Source organism: Serinus canaria, chromosome 12, assembly GCF_022539315.1.
Source record: "Serinus canaria isolate serCan28SL12 chromosome 12, serCan2020, whole genome shotgun sequence".
NCBI lineage: Eukaryota > Metazoa > Chordata > Aves > Passeriformes > Fringillidae > Serinus > Serinus canaria.
Window position 1 is genome coordinate 4786613 of NC_066326.1, and position 17484 is coordinate 4804096.

General features: G+C 39.6%; 1 protein-coding gene across 1 annotated transcript; it reads left to right on the top strand.

Annotated features, from left to right (window-relative positions):
* Window positions 1-221: 221 nt before the first annotated feature.
* Window positions 222-17382, top strand: TMF1 (TATA element modulatory factor 1). Its single transcript, XM_009091166.4, has 17 exons — window positions 222-458; window positions 2463-3703; window positions 4561-4664; window positions 5564-5690; window positions 6564-6669; window positions 7299-7441; window positions 8147-8313; window positions 8469-8625; window positions 9071-9163; window positions 9797-9953; window positions 10722-10914; window positions 11172-11241; window positions 11324-11416; window positions 12363-12473; window positions 13014-13160; window positions 13468-13593; window positions 14424-17382. Exons 1-17 carry the CDS (start codon window positions 317-319, stop codon window positions 14565-14567), a joined length of 3321 nt encoding a protein of 1106 aa, XP_009089414.3. The 5' UTR covers window positions 222-316; the 3' UTR covers window positions 14568-17382.
* Window positions 17383-17484: the final 102 nt, after the last annotated feature.

The window sequence follows — 17484 nt, forward strand, 5'->3', positions numbered from 1 at the left end:
CCGGGTCAGTTGGGAGCGGAAGGTGTCTGTGCCCATGGCAGGGACTGGAACCGGACAGTCTGTAAGTCCCTTCCAGCTCTGAGCTGGAGCTCCCGAGGCGCTGTGAGGGCGGGCGCGGTGCCCCGGCCCCTCCTCCCGGACGTGTCGGGCCGGACGCGGCTGCGCCGGGCCCGGGTGCGACGTGGATCCGGCAGCGCCTGCGCGGGGCCCTCGCTCCGCTCCGCTCCGCTCCCTCCGTGCCGCGCCCGGCCCAGCCCGCCGGCCCCGCCGGCAGCCGGGGCAGCCGCGGGGAACGGGCGCTGCGGAGCCGCCGAGGATGAGCTGGTTCAACGCCTCGCAGCTGTCCAGCTTCGCCAAGCAGGCGCTTTCGCAGGCGCAGAAGTCCATCGACCGGGTGCTGGACATCCAGGCCGAGGAGACCCCCTGGCCCGACTCCGTCATCCCCGACTACGGTGACGGTAAGGGCTCGGCCCGGCCGCCGTGCTGAGCCTCGCGGCCCCGAGCCTCGCCCGCCTCCTCCGCTGTCTCCTCCTTACCCTGGGGAGGTTTAACCGCCCCCCGCCCAAAGCCGCCCCGGGTTTTATAATTCAGAGCCCCCTCTGGTTTAATATTCCACATTCCGCCCCCTCCCGTGCCGGGGGGCACCGATCCGAAGCCGGGGCAAGCTCAGTTCAGAGCTTGGCTGGTGTCACCAGTGTCCTGCTTTTATCGCATGGACAGCACTGAGCTTCATATCCCTGCTTCTCGAGGCGTTATTTATTTATATTTTTGTTTTCTGAGGGGCTAAGAATTGGTAAAACTGCTCAGTAATATAAAAGGGGAAATCATGCTCTTTTCAGAGGCTTGCATGGATTCGCTCTTTGCAACAGGGAGGGCATAGTAGAAGCTGAAAGTCTGGTCCTTGTGAACCAAATGAAATTTCCACTTTTCGTGCTTCCAGTTCATAATCGCCCAACACCTGTCGAAAGGATTGTGCGGGTGGAAAAGTTGTCATGGCTATGAGGAAGTGTCTCCCCTGTGCGCATGGTAATGGAGAGCCTGAAGGAATGGTCAGCCCTAAGCTGCTGTTTGGAAGGGAGAGAGCAAAAAGGATCCCTCTTATTAGAAACTGCCCCCAGAATAACATCTTAAAGATAATAATAATAATAATAATCATCATCATCATCATCATGAAAACAAAGTCATCTGGAATCAGTGTCATTGCTACAACTATATCTAGAAAAACTATGTGTATTTGGAGGAGGAGGAGTTTATTTCCAGGTGAAGCCACAGCAGAGTGAGATTTCTGAAAACTGAAAGCTGTAGTGACTGAAAATGTTTTCTGGGTTGGTTGCTCAGCAAAGGTCAGTTTGGGATGTGTTTGTCCCTTGGAGGGCTTGGCAGTCATGTAAGTAGTCTGATGTCATCTTAAAATGCAGAAATTGTTTATAGAAATCTCTGTCATGCTTAATTTCTCAAAGCTTTAGACTTGTCCAAATTTTTAAAATTTTATTTGTACCTTAGTATTTATGGTAGTTCTGTAATTCATAGGAAGACCAGCAAAGATCAGCCTGCATCTGGTTTTCAGGGAAAGCCTTCTTGTTTTTAAGAGATGTCAAAATATGTTCTCAATGTTACAGTTAACTCAGAGCTTTTTCTGAAACTGTTGAATCATGGACAAGGTAGCAATAAGTCAGATGCTTGTAGTAATAAATCACATGTTTGTAGTATTTTGGGCAATGTAAACAGTAATTATCTGGATTTGAGATTTGAGGCCAACACCTATCAACTGTTCTGAAAGTAGAAGGCAGCTTTAAATATTGTCACTCAGCATTTTTAATAGATCCTGCTGTATAGAGTGAGTTTGTTTTTAAGTAGCCTGAAAGAGTTAAGTTGTCCAGATTATGTTTGTAGGTACAAAATTGGACACTGCTTTTTGATTTCTCTTTCTTACTTCAGATGCTTCTGAAATTTGATGCTGAAATTCTTGTTCTTGCTGTTGACAAGTCCTGGAAAACCTTCAAGAAATTCAATAATTCGAATTGTTGATGTTGTTTTAGGGCAGCTTTAGAACTGAACAATTCAGTATTTCTCTACAGAAGAAGAAAATTCTCAGCTGGGCTGCTGCTGATTGTTATTGTCAGCTCCATGCTGATGCTTGGTGTATGAGGAAAAATGAGGTCTTGTCAGAAACTGAAGGCAGGAATCCTTCTTGCACTGTAAATGCTGCAAATACTTAAAGCTTTTCCCCTTTGTTTTCTGTAATGGTGTGTGAAGTGTTTATGTGCTACTTGGAGATAACTTTTAAGACCTTGTAATTTTTTCCTCCTTTTTTAATCAGTATAATTCTCCTAACTACAGCTTTTCATGTTGTTTTGCTTGGACTCCTTTCACTGTAGGGAAGCAGGAGGCCACATTTGCTTTTGTTTGTAGCCTTCAAAGTGGGATTTTTGCCTATCTCCCTTTTTTCCTTTTTTTTTTAGGAACAAATTCTCTCATAAGTGGAGGATGGGACACATCTTCCTGGGGCTTGAACTCAACTACAGAACCCCAGAATCAGCCAGTATCTCCCACAGCCATCACAAAGCCCGTGAGGAGGACGGTAGTGGATGAATCTGAAAACTTCTTCAGTGCCTTTCTCTCCCCAACAGATGTTCAGAGTATACAGAAAAACCCAGTGGTGTCCAAACCTCCAGCCAAATCACAGCGACCCAAAGAGGAGGTGAAAAGCACTTTAAAGGAGTCTCAACACTCCAGTCAGCTGGCAGGGCCAGTGACAGCAGAGGCAGAGGTCAAGGATTCCTCCGGAGCTGTCCTGGACTTGAAAAGCCTTGATACTCCCAAGGAGCAATTAGATGAGAGTGCTGGGCTTAAATCTGATGCGCAGCATGAAGCAAGCACAAATGAAGTTACTGACAAAAAGGTGTCTGCTCTAAATTTTGAAGAACCTGAAAATTCTCCTACTGAAAAATCCAGTGTGGGAGGGGATGGAGCAGCAGGTGCACCCGAGGGCACTTCTCAGCCCCTTGGAGCGGGCACAAAAGACCTGGGTTTGGAAGGGAAGGAGAGAAAGACTGAGGACAGACAAAGCAATACCCCATCACCTCCCATCAGCACCTTCTCCTCAGGCACTTCCACAACCAGTGATATTGAAGTTCTGGACCACGAAAGTGTGATAAGTGAGAGCTCAGTAAGTTCCAGACAAGAAGCTGCAGATTCCAAATCCAGCCTTCACCTCATGCAGACGTCGTTCCAGCTCTTGTCCACGTCTGCCTGTGCGGATTATAATCGCTTAGATGACTTCCAGAAAATGACTGAGAGCTGTGGCTCCTCGGATGCTTTTGAAAGAATTGATTCATTCAGTGTGCAGTCCTTGGATAGCAGGAGTGTCAGTGAAATAAATTCAGACGATGAGTTATCAGGCAGGGCTTCTGCTTCAGCGTCTGTTGCTGTCAGTCCTTCCGTGCCAAAGACAGAAATGGTTGATGCCCTGAAAAATAAATCTGAAAACTTGAATGATGCTCCTGTGCTACATGCTGAGGAAGCTGAGATGGAAGAGAGTGGGAGAAGTGCAACCCCTGTTAATTCTGAGCAGCCAGATGTTGTTTTGGTTGCTGCTGTGCAAACTGTTGAAGGACAGGTTGTGAAGGAGGAGGCCGAGCCCCAGCAGGATGCTGGGGAACAATTGGTAGAAGAGGACACTGAAAAGCAAGAGCTTAAAAAGGTAAATGAAACATGTATTAAAAACACACCTTTAATTGCAAATGAGACTCCTGACATTTCCTTACATTGTCCTGTATTGCTTTATATCACCTTATTTGAATGAATTAATTGAAGCTGAACTATCTGACCCTGTAGAAAACTGTCCCTGATACCCTGCAGTGGAATAGTACTGGTAAAATTTCTGATCAGATAGTTGTGGGTTTCACCTGACCCACCTGGTTGTCATTGTTGTGAATTGTGAGTAAGGGTGACAAACAGGAAGCCTAATAAGTCAAATGTGTTATTTTAGTTCTTTGGAGTTTACTTTTGTATATTTTCTTGTATTTTTGTTATCTATGTTCAACTTTCCAAAACTTGGTATTAAGAAATTATTTTGAGGACGTGAGCCAGGAGCTTTTGACCCTGAGTGAAAGTTTCCCTCCTTCATCTGAGGCTCTTCTGCTGCTTTGTGCTAATGTTTCACAGACGAGACGTTCCTATAGAAATTATTCTGTAAAGAACATTGAGAGCCTTAATGCTTAATGTAAACTATAGTTTTATAGACCAGCAGCTCTAGTTAAAAACTTCATGTATAATTAAACCATATCACAGTTGATGATTTTGTTGAGGAACTTACTTGAGCTACATGTGCTGATTTAGTAGGATTTCTACACCTGTAGAAAGCAGTTGTCTTTATGTTCAGGTGTGTGTCAGAAACGTGATAATCCTCACTGACTTCTGCCCCAAATTCCTGAAACATTGACCAGTTCAATTTTAAATAGTCTTGTGAGGGAATGGGGTGGGGGAAATGGAAAGCCTGCCCCTCTTGTCTTTTAATTGTCCCATTCATCTGATCTTTATCTATAAAACCTTGTCCAGATGATTGATTCATTAACTGAGAAGCTGGAGAAGAGGGAAATACAGTTGTTAAGCACTAGTAAAGAAAGGGCTCGCTTGGAAGAAGCTTATGATAACCTCAAAGAGTAAGTATGAAAATACACTCAGTGCTGTAAATGTGACTTTGCTGTAATAAAATCTTAGATCAAACAAGGAGCTTTGTGACTGGAACAAAGGTTACAGGGGATGTGCACTGTTTGTGAAAGGTGGCAATAGTGATGGCATGTGCTGTGGTGGGATTTTTTTAAAGTCATGTTATTTTTTGGAGCCAAAATCTCTTGAGAGGGGGCAGGGGAAAGAGTTTTCAGTAAGCAAGCAGACAAATGTGAAAAATGACAAATTTGGAGTAAGAATGACAAATGTGGAGAATCAGTCTTGGTTACTAATAAAGATCTTTGTTATAAGACTAGATTCAGCTATTAAGAGAGACTGACTTTCCTGATACAGAGGGAGGAACCTGATTTACTAAGTAAATAGTCAACTTTGTTGACTAAAATGTAGGCAGTGAAGGTATGAAAGAAGGGCTGGTCATAGGGAGAAACCTGAAATTATTATTTAATTTGGTTAAAGTTAAAAGGGGGAAAAGTGTAAAGTTGTATTTAACAGTTAATTGATCAAATATTGGTTATAAAATTTACATATATATGATGCTGTCGTTTAATGACTAAATTGATACTAACTTAAAAAATAGATTAAATTTTTTACCCTTTATATGATACAGCTTATGGTTAACTAAAAAGGACTTTTTCAAGGAGCTAAACATTTAAGATAAATCAAGCACTTAGTTGTTTTCATGGGTAAGCTACTGAATTGATAAAGATCTTACATTAGGACTTCTGATACAGATGTGAGGTTTTTTGACTTTAGCTTATCATGTGTAATGCAAGTAAAATACTTCTTAAAAGCATTTAAGGTAGCTTGTTGCAAACTGTTTGGAGTGTCACATACCCATGCAACTGTTCTAAAATGTTCATTTTAAATGCAGTGAAATGTTTAGAATGAAAGAAGAGAGCAGCAGCCTTTCATCTCTTAAAGAGGAGTTTGCTCAGCGAATTGCAGATGCTGAGAAGAAGCTCCAGCTAGCCTGCAAAGAGAGAGATGCAGCTAAAAAGGTGATTTGGCTTTTTTTATGAAATTAATATTTATTAGTTTATGACACAATTGAATTTCTTGAGGAAAAACAATTAATATTAACCCAGCAAAAATATTAAACCTGTGAACTGTTTCCAGCCATCCAGTCTTCTTGGTGTTCAGATATGTGTCCTTGCATCCATGCTGTGAACCAGCTTGGGGAACTCATTTAATTGGGAAAAAAAGAGATTTAATGTTTGCTCTCATTCACCTTGTACCAGATATGCATTTGCATTGGTGAGGGAGAATGGCCTGGGGATGTGAGGAAGGGGTGAAGAATGGGAATGGCTTCTTTAGAGGATTAGCTGGGAGGAAAATTAAGGGCTGATGGCAGATTGATTTGGAACAAGCAAAGAAATCTACAGCGGTAAAGTTTATGGGGTTTAAATGTTCTTGACCTGGTGTCACAGCATTTCATTCCTCTAGCTTAATGCAGAAAGGAAACTCAAAACTGACTGGAAAACAAATATTTTTCAGCTGTTTGTCACTGTGTTGACACAACAGTGAGTTGGATTATAAAAATTATTGAGTAGCTACATGTGAATAGGACAGGTTGGGTTTTCTCTATTGCAGAGTTTCAAGAAAATTTAATGGATGGGGTGGTTAGAACAAATTGTACAGAGGATTTACAGAGTTTCAATCCTTGGAGGTTTTTAAAACTTGATGCAATAAGGCTCTGAGCAATCTGTTTTGATCAGATAATCTTCAGAGTTCCTTTCCAACCTAAATTGTTTTCCAAGCAAAGTCTTGTGAGAGGAAGGGCAGAAGAAAAAGGTGATCAGTGTAACTCACTCTGTGTTTTTCCCTCCATGTATTTTAATAAACAGTCCTAAGTATTTTATCCTATTATTTAGGAAGTAAAGACTGTTAAAGAGGAATTGGCTACTAGACTTAATACAAATGAAACTGCTGAATTATTGAAGGAAAAAGAAGAGCAAATCAAAGGATTAATGGAGGAAGGTGAGAATTAACTATTTTTTGGTAGTAAAAGTGTGTTTATAGCTTGAAATGTAGTGGCCTTGCACACAAGCCTTCTTTGTGTGGGGAAAAAGTGCTGCATTTGAAGCATGTTGGATGTTTCTGAATGTTTTAGGCATTTAGTGAGTAGCAAAGTGTGACGGGGAGGTCAGGCAGGTACAGGTGGCTGGAGAGGTGATTCCTGATTAGAAGGTGCTGAGAGATAAAACCAGCTTGTGCAGAACAGCATTCCACCTTCCATTCAGAAGGAATCTAATGAGGGCATTGTTCATGGCATTTCTACAGTGTCTCCTTTAATACTTTAAATTTTGGAATTAAAATATAGATTCTAAATGAGAAGATTTTTTTTTTCCTAACATGATGAGCTCACTTGCTTTATTTTCAAAGCCTTTTACATCCTATCCTCTCTCACTGTAGCTCAGTGTAGCAAGGGCATCTGAGGATAAGAAAGATTTAAACTTAAGAACTTGCATGAAAAATTGTAAGAATAAATACTTCCATATTTCCTGGAGTATCATTTTCATGGGACTAAAGAGCAAGGCTGGTGTGAGTAGAGAGAATCCATAGAATATCACCAATAAGCACTGGCTTCATGTTCAATTTCTTCACAGGAGAAAAGCTTTCCAAACAGCAGCTACAGAATTCCAACATTATTAAGAAATTAAGAGCCAAAGAGAAAGAGAGAGAAAATATTAACACAAAACAGAACAAAAAGATTAAGGAATTGGAAGAGGAGTTGCAGCATTTAAAGCAGGTGGGATATTTGTTGAGGTTTTTTGTTGTGTTTTTTTTTTTTTTTTAATTTTTATATTACTGCAAAATTGCCTTTTGGGAGGGTTCTTGATAAATTGCATTTTTTTTTATTTTCTGGAGACTTCTCCATTTCATAGAATCCCAGAGTGGTTTGTGTTGGAAAGGACCCTAAAGCCCATCCAGTTCCATCCCCTGCCATGGGCAGGGACACCTTCCACTATCTCAGGCTGCTCCAAGCCCCATCCAGCCTGGCCTTGGACACTGCCAGGGATGGGGTAGTCACAGTTTCTCTGGGCAGCCTGTGCCATGGTCTCACCATCTCATATTATTGGAGCACTGAGTTGTGATTTATGTGTGTACTCCTTGTAAAACTGCAGTGAGGGATCTTCTGAGCTGCTTGTTTGCACTTGCACTGCTGTTACCATGTGAGCTGGGAAACCTGTACCACCAAAATTTGGACAGTTAGTGATTGAGTCAAGACCTGACGAATTTCAGACCCAGGATGTGCAGTTGTGTGAAGCTGTGGTGAAGAGCAGCTCCCTCCTGTGGGCAAGGCAGGGAAGCAAAACTTTTCTCTTTCTGCCAAGTATTAGATGGGTTTAGCCACTTTATCCCAAATTGGTTGCCTCTGTTGTCACTGTCCTCAAGCAGTGCTGTCTGCCCCATGTCCTGGGGTTTGTTTCATGTTTCTTGTCTGCACTGACAGGTGCTTGATGGCAAGGAAGACCTTGAGAAGCAGCATCGAGACAGCATTAAACAACTGAACAGTGTAGTGGAGAGACAAGAAAAAGACCTTACTAAACTTCAGGCAGAAGTGGAGGAACTTGAAGAAAGGAACAGGAGTGTGCAGGCAGCACTTGACAGTGCCTACAAGTAAGCAAAGCAATCACACCTTCAGATTGTGGCTCGCTCTTGTGCAATGCTTGTGAAATATTGAAATGTAGCAAAGTTAATTTCCTAGTTGCTGTTGGCATTTAAATAAACAAACTTGAGTTTGTTTATTTCTTTGCTTGGTTCTTTCTCCCCAGGGAACTTGCAGATCTTCATAAAGCTAATGCTACAAAGGACAGTGAGGCTCAGGAAGCAGCCCTGAGTCGGGAGATGAAGGCAAAGGAAGAGCTTGGGTTAGCCCTGGAAAAGGCCCAGGAGGAGGCTCGGCAGCAGCAGGAAGCTTTGGCAATTCAGGTGGGTCTGAAATGCACTAATAAACTCCTTAATTCAGCAAGGGACTGCACTGAGCTGCTGTGTACACCTGATGTAATGGACCAGGTGGAACTCGTTTTTGTGTACTTAGCAAATACCCACAGGATTTCTTCACTGTGGAACTTGTTCCATGTTAAGAAGTAATTGTGCTAACCTTTAAAATACTAATTTTATTTAAAAGTACTTACAATTTTACTTATCTAGATGAAATTACTTTGACTGACTCTATGTTAAGTTTGTGGTACTCTTACCTGTAAGAATTTTTAGTGTTAAATAAATCAATGTAACTATTTGTGTACCTGCAAAAATGAAGCTTTTACTTGTAAACAAACATATCACTGTTTGAAAATGGTGTGGGACTGTGGCAAGGAAGAGGTGATGATAGAACTTTTGGCAAGAGTTTAGTAACAATTTCTTGTTTATTTAGGTGGCAGACCTGAGGCTGGCACTGCAACGTGCAGAGCAGCAGGCAGCAAGAAAAGAAGATTATTTACGGCAGGAAATTGGTGAACTACAACAGGTACTGTAACAAACAGATGATGCCCACTTGCATCTGCAAGGAGGACTTCTAAAAACCCAAAAATAAAATGCTACCATGAAAAAAAAAATTAAAATGCTACATGAACAGCCTGAAAGAGAGGCTTTATTTTCCTTGTCATCTCCAGTGGTTGTCCTTTATGGAGGAGCAATAAAAATATTAATGGAAATGGTTTTTTAAATGACATAGTGGAAAAAATGTCTTAGTTTTTTATGATGCCTCTTAAATAGAATGCTGTCCTTTTTTAATATGAGCCAAAATACAAACATTGATTTTGTGATAGTTGTGTAAAATTGCTGGCAAATGCACTTCTGAATAACTTTATCTGCTGCTTAAGAATATTTTTATTGCTCTTAAGGGCCAGAATATAGATTGTTGTCAAAATGTTTCAAATGATGCCCAGAACTCTGGAATTTCTGGGCCCTTGCTCTATTATGTATCTAAGAATGTTTAACTTCTCTCTTTCACACTTTACTTTGAGTTTGAGCCACATGAACATTGGATTGTAAAGCAGTAATCTTAGAATGTAAAGCAGCTGCTATGTATTTAGATGAACTCTGTACGAATATTTCAACCCATCATATAATTTAAATTATATTTAATTTGTGATTTCAGAGACTCCAAGAAGCAGAGAGCAGGAACCAAGAGCTGAGCCAAAGTGTAACCTCTGCTACACGGCCCCTCCTGAGGCAGATAGAGAACCTGCAGGCCACGCTGGGAGCCCAGACTTCTGCTTGGGAGAAACTGGAGAAGAACCTTTCTGACAGGCTGGGTAAGATGGTTTAGCTTCTGCTGAGCTGGCAGGCTCTGGGTGAAGATGTGAGATGTGGGAAGGTAAATGTAAAGGGCCAAATTAACACTTGCCAGAGAGGAGCACCAAATGCTTTCCTGTAAGGAAATGGTCTGGGCGGGTTATGCCAAGGTTCTTGGGCAGGTAATCCACTGGTTCTCTGTAAAACAGTCTGTAACACAAGAGTGTAAGGTGTACATGTCCTTACAGCACCTAAGGGCATTGAGACACTGAAAGTATTCCAGTATGGAGCCTGATGCTGACATTTCCAAATTGTAAAGTTTGGAATCACTTACCTGACTAGGTGATGATACACATATTGTATCATCATATTATGATGATATTATCTTGTATTATATTATCAATATATGTACATATATGCTATGATGATACATATCACTTACCTGCATAAGTGATGATACGTATATTATTTGATACAGTAGTAATCTGTTGTTTTAAATGAAAAATACATTAAAAGCCCAAAGGTGGACCCAAAGAAATTATTTCCTTTCTGGAAACAATCTGTAGTTGTAGAAAGAGTCTGAAATCTGTTCGTTCTGCATTGCTTTGATCCTCTCTGTGTGGAAAATATTTAATTTCCTTTACAAAAGAAAACAAGATGTATTTTTAAAGAAATATTAGTTGCATATAAAAATATCTCAAATTCAATTTTGATATATAAGTAAATGGCTCATATTCTAGATGTTTGATCAAAAAAGGTTAAATTCCATGTTTTCTTCTTACTATTAGGTGAGTCTCAAACTCTTCTAGCAGCAGCTGCTGAGAGAGAACGGGCTGCTACAGAGGAACTTCTTGCTAATAAAATTCAGATGTCTTCTTCTGAATCTCAAAATAGTCTTTTAAGGCAAGAAAATACCCGTCTTCAGGCTCAGCTGGAAGTGGAGAGAAACAAATTGAAGAAAATGGAAAATGAGAACAGCAGGTGAGTTCATTTTTGTTAACAGCCTTTCTTTCTAATGCAGTGAAATGGAGTGTTGATATGACTGTGCAAAGTGTTGGCAGAATGTTACAAAAATATTTTGTACTTTGTTTCAAGTACAAATTTGAAGATTTAAAGTGTTACATTGATAACATTTTGTAGCCTTGCAGCTGTGTTTGTTTTTAAAGTATCTGAATCTACAGAGACTAGAATGGAGAATACTTACTTACTAACTTTACCCCTTTCCTTCCTCCCTGGAGGTATGAGGTTGAACTAGAAGGGCTCAAAGATGAGTATGCAAAAACCTTGGAAGATGCAAAGAAAGAAAAGGTATTGCTTAGTTCAGCTTTAAACTCTGTTATGCTTGCAATCTGAGCTAGCAGGAGATAACAGCTTGTACTTCTCTTTGCAGGCACTGCTGGCTACTCAGTTAGAAATGGAGAGGATGAAGGTTGAACAGGAGAGAAAGAAGGCGGTTCTTGTCCAGGAAGCAGCAAAGGAGAAGGTGCCAAAACCTAACATTTATAAGTCTGACTGATATTGTCTTTATTTCAGTAGACATCTATACCTGAAACTCTTCATACCTGGCACTATCTTTCCAGTGAAATAGGTGTTGTGAAATAAATTTTGAGTAATAGTCTGTTTAATCTGATAAAAGGTAAAATACGGATTGTTGTCTCAATCCTCTGTGTTCTTTGAGCACTCTTGGATCCTTTTTCTTCTGCAGCTACTTGTTTCCTTTGCTTAGACAACCAGCCTTGCTTCCACCGAATTCCTGTTTTGTTGACTGTGTGTAATGTTCCACATACTTTCCAGCTGAAGTCACAAGTCACAGAGCAATCCTCAATAGTCATTAAATTCATTACCACTAATTAGCAGTTAGTATTCAGTAAAACTATTTCAGTTGTTTGTTACTGATTCCAGTCCTAAAATCGAAGTGCTTTCCCCTTCAGAGGTTAGCATGCTTGTAGATGCTGCCTGGAAAAAGGAGCCAGTCTTGAATAGGTATCAGTAAATTATTAGCATTAGAAAAATCCTGGAATTTAATCTGTACACTTTATTTAAAGAGAATATAAAGGCCTTAACATTCATTCTAGAAGACATTCTTCTGGGTGTGAGGTATTCTTTCTGTGATACATTTGGATATACAAAATGCCTCTGAGCCTTTCTTGACTAATTGAAAGAGAATCTTTTTTCGGTGTAATTTGTAGCTTCTGTCTTAATTTCCTAAGAGGTCCAAGATCTTGAAGATAGGCTGTGTTACAGCACAGAAATTCTTTGCTGTTGAACTTTCATATGTTTTAGGTATGGGGCAAGTAGAAAATCTATCACATAGAGTTCTATGGTTGTTGGTGGAAAAGGGGATGCTCTTTATAGAATCTCTTTTAGCTTGCTGTGACTGTTTTTCTTTTTCCAGCTGGTGATATTGGATATCTTTGTTTGTTTTTAAGGACCGAAAGTCATTCACAGTTGAAACTGTATCAAGTACACCGTCAATGTCCCGCTCCAGTTCCATAAGTGGGGTGGACATGGCAGGTCTTCAGACCTCGTTCCTCTCACAGGTAGGATAGATCACCTATAATGGCTTTTTTCTTCTTGACAGACCACTTACTTTCCTCTTCAAGAACTTCTAGTAACATAGAAAATGACTCTTCAAGAGTGTATCGGCCTTAGACAAGGTAACATCCTGACCAGAAACGTCTGAAATCTGCTTACAGGATGTCTGTGACTGTAAAATATACAATTGATTTATTTTTACTTGCACTCCTGGTTTAGGGCACACCCCTGCTCCCTAGGCAGCATCACTGACTGCTGTGCTCTGCTGTCTGCTACTGCTGCTCCTCCCCTGTCAGTCCAGTTCATGCTGTCAGTGTTAAATGGCACCTGTAGAAGTGTCAGGAGAACTTGCCAGTAGGGAGCTATCCCAAATTGTATCCATTCACCTCAAGATTTTGTTTTGAAAACAAGCTTTAATCATTGAAATGCTTGCCTAGCACAGTGTATTTTAAATTTTAAATTATGCCAGATTTAGGAGTGGGAAGATTCCAAAATGGCCATGTTTTTTTGTCTAATTTTCAGCTTCTCTAACCTTCTGTTTGTAGGATGATCCTCATGATCACTCGTTTGGACCAATAACTACCAGTGGCAGCAATCTCTATGATGCAATAAGGATGGGATCAGGTTCAAGTATAATTGAAAACCTTCAGTCACAGCTAAAACTAAGAGAGGGAGAGATTTCACATCTACAGGTATCTTTTCAGAAAGCTTGGGTGTGTTACAAGAATTCTGTGAACCATCATAGCTGTGTAGGGATGAGCACAAGAAGAATTTGTTGGTTCCTTTTTTGTTTTGGCAAGGACCTATCCAGAAAACCTGTCTGTCTGAAAAGTAAAATATCCAGGACACTGAGATTTGAGGAGAAAGTGAGAGTGGATCTGAGATGTGCTGTTTCACAGTCTGGTTAAGAATAAGCCTTAATTACTTTATTTTGATATGATTTTTTATAAATACAGTGAATTCTTTCCTTCTTCTCCTTGTTATATGTGTTTACCCTAGCTGGAAATTGGAAACCTGGAGAAAACTCGATCAATAATGGCAGAAGAGCTGGTTAAATTAACAAATCAAAATGATGAACTTGAAGAAAAAGTGAAGGAAATACCCAAATTACGCACACAGTTAAAGGTAAATGCGTTTGTGGTGTAAATCCATCTTAAAATGTAGATAATTGCATTTCTTTAGGAGTAGTCCTATCAGTTTAGGAATATATTCAAATCTGTCTCTAAGCATAAGTGACTGAAGAGCCTGGTTTTTGGTGGTTTTTTTAAATTTTATTTTATATAGAATAGAATCTAAAAATGCCCACTCCATGGTTAGGGAGTCACTTCAAAACAATGTTTTTGGAAACATGTGCTGTGCATAAGACTGTGTGCTAAACCAGGGAGAGACCATTTTTGTTTCTGTCATTTAGGAACTTGTCTAGAACTGGATTTTTTAATAGAGGAAGGGTTTGATAAATAGCATGGGTTTATGAGGTTGATGCAGAAGCTGAACATGTGTCCAGTAGAGGTACAGGAAATAGGGCAAATAATTGGGTCCTAATGTTTAAGAATTTAAATTGAAATATTTGAAAAGTTTTAGAATAATTTATGAATATAGAATGTTTAGTTTTCTCATGAAACATTTCCCAAACTGGTCATTCCTGCAGTAAAACAGTGCAGTTTTCTGTTTTTAATGCCTATAGCAACTGAACATCAAGGTGCTTCAGTATGTCCTCTGAAGCCAGCACTAATTCTTTTTATGATCTTTGGAATATCTTCCTTTAGCATCTAGAATATAAATCTAGCTGTGTTCAAAGCACAAAGTACTTTTTAAGAGTTTACTGAGTGCTTCACTGTGGTTACACTTTGATGAGGTGGTGCTGCCCTTATTTCCCCTGGCACTGTCCCAGCAGCAGCTTGTTTGAAGCTGAGAATAACAAGCAGTGAGATAACCCTGTGTTAAAATCCTTGCAGGATTTGGATCAGAGGTACAACACCATTCTCCAGATGTATGGGGAGAAGGCAGAGGAGGCTGAGGAGCTCCGACTGGATCTGGAAGATGTGAAAAACATGTACAAGACTCAGATAGATGAACTTTTAAAACAAAGACAAAATTAATTTCCTTGTGGAACTGTTAGCATTGTATGGTGACAGACTGTAAAGATAACTGTTTATGTAAATGCTGAATTTAAATGTCTTGTAAAAAACCCTGTATTATAGAAAATGTGACTATATAATAGAGTTCATATGTTGACAGAAGAATCAATGCTTTAAGTGTCCTGTTCTGTCTGCAGTTAAATTATTTGTGCAATATTTAATTTTTTTTTCTTCAGTCATCCCTTTATTTAAGTTCTTGCTAAATGGTGGGCCATTTTACATAAACAGCAGAAATTATGGTTGTTGCCTTGTGAGACAGCACTGGAAGGCATGAGTAGTACTAAAGCAGCTCTTGATTCATATTCTTTGTAAACCTCTGAAAATCACATTAGAAGTCTGTCTCAAGTGTTCATATGAGTTTTTCTAAAATCTCATCAGGTAATTTTTAATAACTAAGCAGCAGGGACTTGCTGTCTGAAGCATACCTAGTAGATGTTTTTATGACAGGAAAATCTTAGATTTGTGCTTACAACATCTGAACATGTCAGGGTGATTATTCTTAGACAAATCAGATTAGTCTGACTACTTAACACTAAGTCCTCTAAAGCAGAATGTGAGACTCAGATGAGACTTCAAATTACAGCTTCATCCTGTATATTGCTTGTGTTCTCATGAGCAGTCTGGAGACAGCAGCTCTGCTTGTAATGATAAATGTGTTCAGCTTTTAACACCAGAAATCTCAGCTGTTAAATATCTGTTCTAGATTTAGTAGCTGATTTTTAACAGTAGCTAGAACAGTTCAGAAGAATGCAGGAAAATGATTTTTTAAAAATAAATTGCTGCAGATCTCATGGTTCCTTTTCTATAAGTAGCAAGGGTTAGACATATTGTAAAACTGAACTGTGGCTTTATAATAGAGCAAGTCTCCAGTGGCTGCAGAGTATTTCTCATGCCATTCCTTCAGCAAGGTATTGGTCAAACAGCACTCATGTGACTTGGAGCTGAGCTGCATTTTTGGTAATGTCAGAGGAAATGTTTGAATGGGACCCTTGGGAATGCTGAGAAGGAGCTGTGTCTTTCTCTCTGCATTCCAGAGAGCAAATATTTTGCTGCATCTCAGAACCTACTCGTGTGAAATACTGGGCAGTTGAAATTCTTTGCTTATCAGACCAGTGCCTCTGTTGGGAGAGGTTTTTTTTTTCCCAGGCCAGTGCATGTTGTAATTTGGGAACTCTTTTCCTGCTTGGGTATTTGGTGGCCTGACACACAAAGGTTGTGAAGGGTGAGGAGTTGCTTCTGCAGAAATGCCTCTTGGTAATATGATTTTACTGTGGGTGTTAAGGATTTATTCCTCACTGAAGTTACTCAAGCAAGAGAATGTTCATGGAAAATCCTAGTCTGATTTGAGATTCAGGCAGTTACTGAAGATTTCATTAAGGCATAGAGCCAGAACACTTAAATTTCTTGTAACTCCCCATCTGTCATAGAAATTTCTAACTGCTTTAATAAAAATAATTTTTTACCTTCCTTTTTTTTTTTTTTTTTTTTTTTCCATGGGGAGATGGGAGGGAATTACCCTCTTGTCTTCATTTCAGTTTTGGAAACCATGGTGGTACGATTTTCCTTCTAAAAGCCTCAGAATTTAACACTTTACCTTCATATTAAAGCCTGGTTGGTTACTCTGAGTTTCTGGAAAACCCCAAACCAATCAAACCTAAGCAAAAATCAGTCCATATTAAAACACTTGCTGGAATTTTACTGATTTAGAATTATGATGTATAAGGGTTAGTTGAGCCTTTTCTTAAGAAGAAAACAACTCTTTGTGATGGTCAAAGATTACAAATTCTGTTCAGCTTTTATCTACTACAGTGAATCCATAACTTCCTGGTTTTCACCTTTTTTTATGTTCTTGGCAGACAAATGCAGCAAAGAAAAATAAATTATTTTATAGTCCTGAAGGACTGACAGTTCTGAGAATGTCTTGGGCTATCTTGTGTACAAAAGCTTAGGTAAAAGGGAAATTTTAACATGCAATCAGCATTAACTGTTTTAGATGTAAAAACAGAAAAGGTATAAGATTTTTAAATTTTACTAAAGTAGATGTAAGTATTTGTATTGATTATTTTTGGATTCTATATTCCCTTGTAGTGCAATCTTTATTATCACCTGAGAATCAGATGGCCTTCTGTGTCTTAATCATCAAAGCCTTAGAAAACAAAGTGGCTGTTGGAAGGTAACATAGACTTTAAAATATCCTGGTTTGCTCATCTTTGATCTAACTTTGTGCTTGTTTTGAAGAAACATTAATGTCTGCTTGAACACACTCAATTCATTGCTCTTACTGAGATTGCCTAGAAGAGTAACGTGCAAAATGAAAGGAATTAGGTTAGAATTCTAGTACTCACTTTTGTCTAAATGTATTTAGAACATTCCTTCTGAAAGCAACTAATTTAGCTCTCATTTTCACTGGATATGCAAGTATGAAGAAATGTTATTTAAAGGTTACTCAGTGTAGTGTTCAGAGGGAGCTGAATTGCTGATGGAAAGGCCTCTGTGGATGTGGGTGGGTTTGGATGAGGGATAGATTACTCTGGTACTCACTTTCTTCAGGAGCTCAAGAGCCCATGTTCAAAATCCCATCTCAAATTCACATGAAAGAAGGGTTATTTTTTTCCTGCTACACGTTTGTTGTAATTTATGTGCTTACATTTTACTAAGGGCTATAATAAGAGGTGAAATTGTTATCACAGTGAAATTAAACCCCTTGGTTTCTAGTTGTAAAGTATGTATAAACTGTAAAAAGCACGGGTCAGCATAAAATAAAATTTTCCGCTAACAGTGTGCTCTGGTTCTCTTTGAGAAAAGACTTAAAAATAATTCGGGGGAGGGTGGGTGGATGGGTGTGAACGAGTGCTGTGCAAGGAAAATATTACTTAAG

Bases quoted from the DNA above. Each gene is read 5' to 3' on its own strand.
- TMF1 (XM_009091166.4), top strand. From the start codon at position 317: ATGAGCTGGTTCAACGCCTCGCAGCTGTCCAGCTTCGCCAAGCAGGCG. The intron at 9,164-9,796 runs GTACTGTAACAA...TTGTGATTTCAG, and splicing joins AAATTGGTGAACTACAACAG to AGACTCCAAGAAGCAGAGAG. The intron at 11,242-11,323 runs GTATTGCTTAGT...TTCTCTTTGCAG, and splicing joins AAGATGCAAAGAAAGAAAAG to GCACTGCTGGCTACTCAGTT.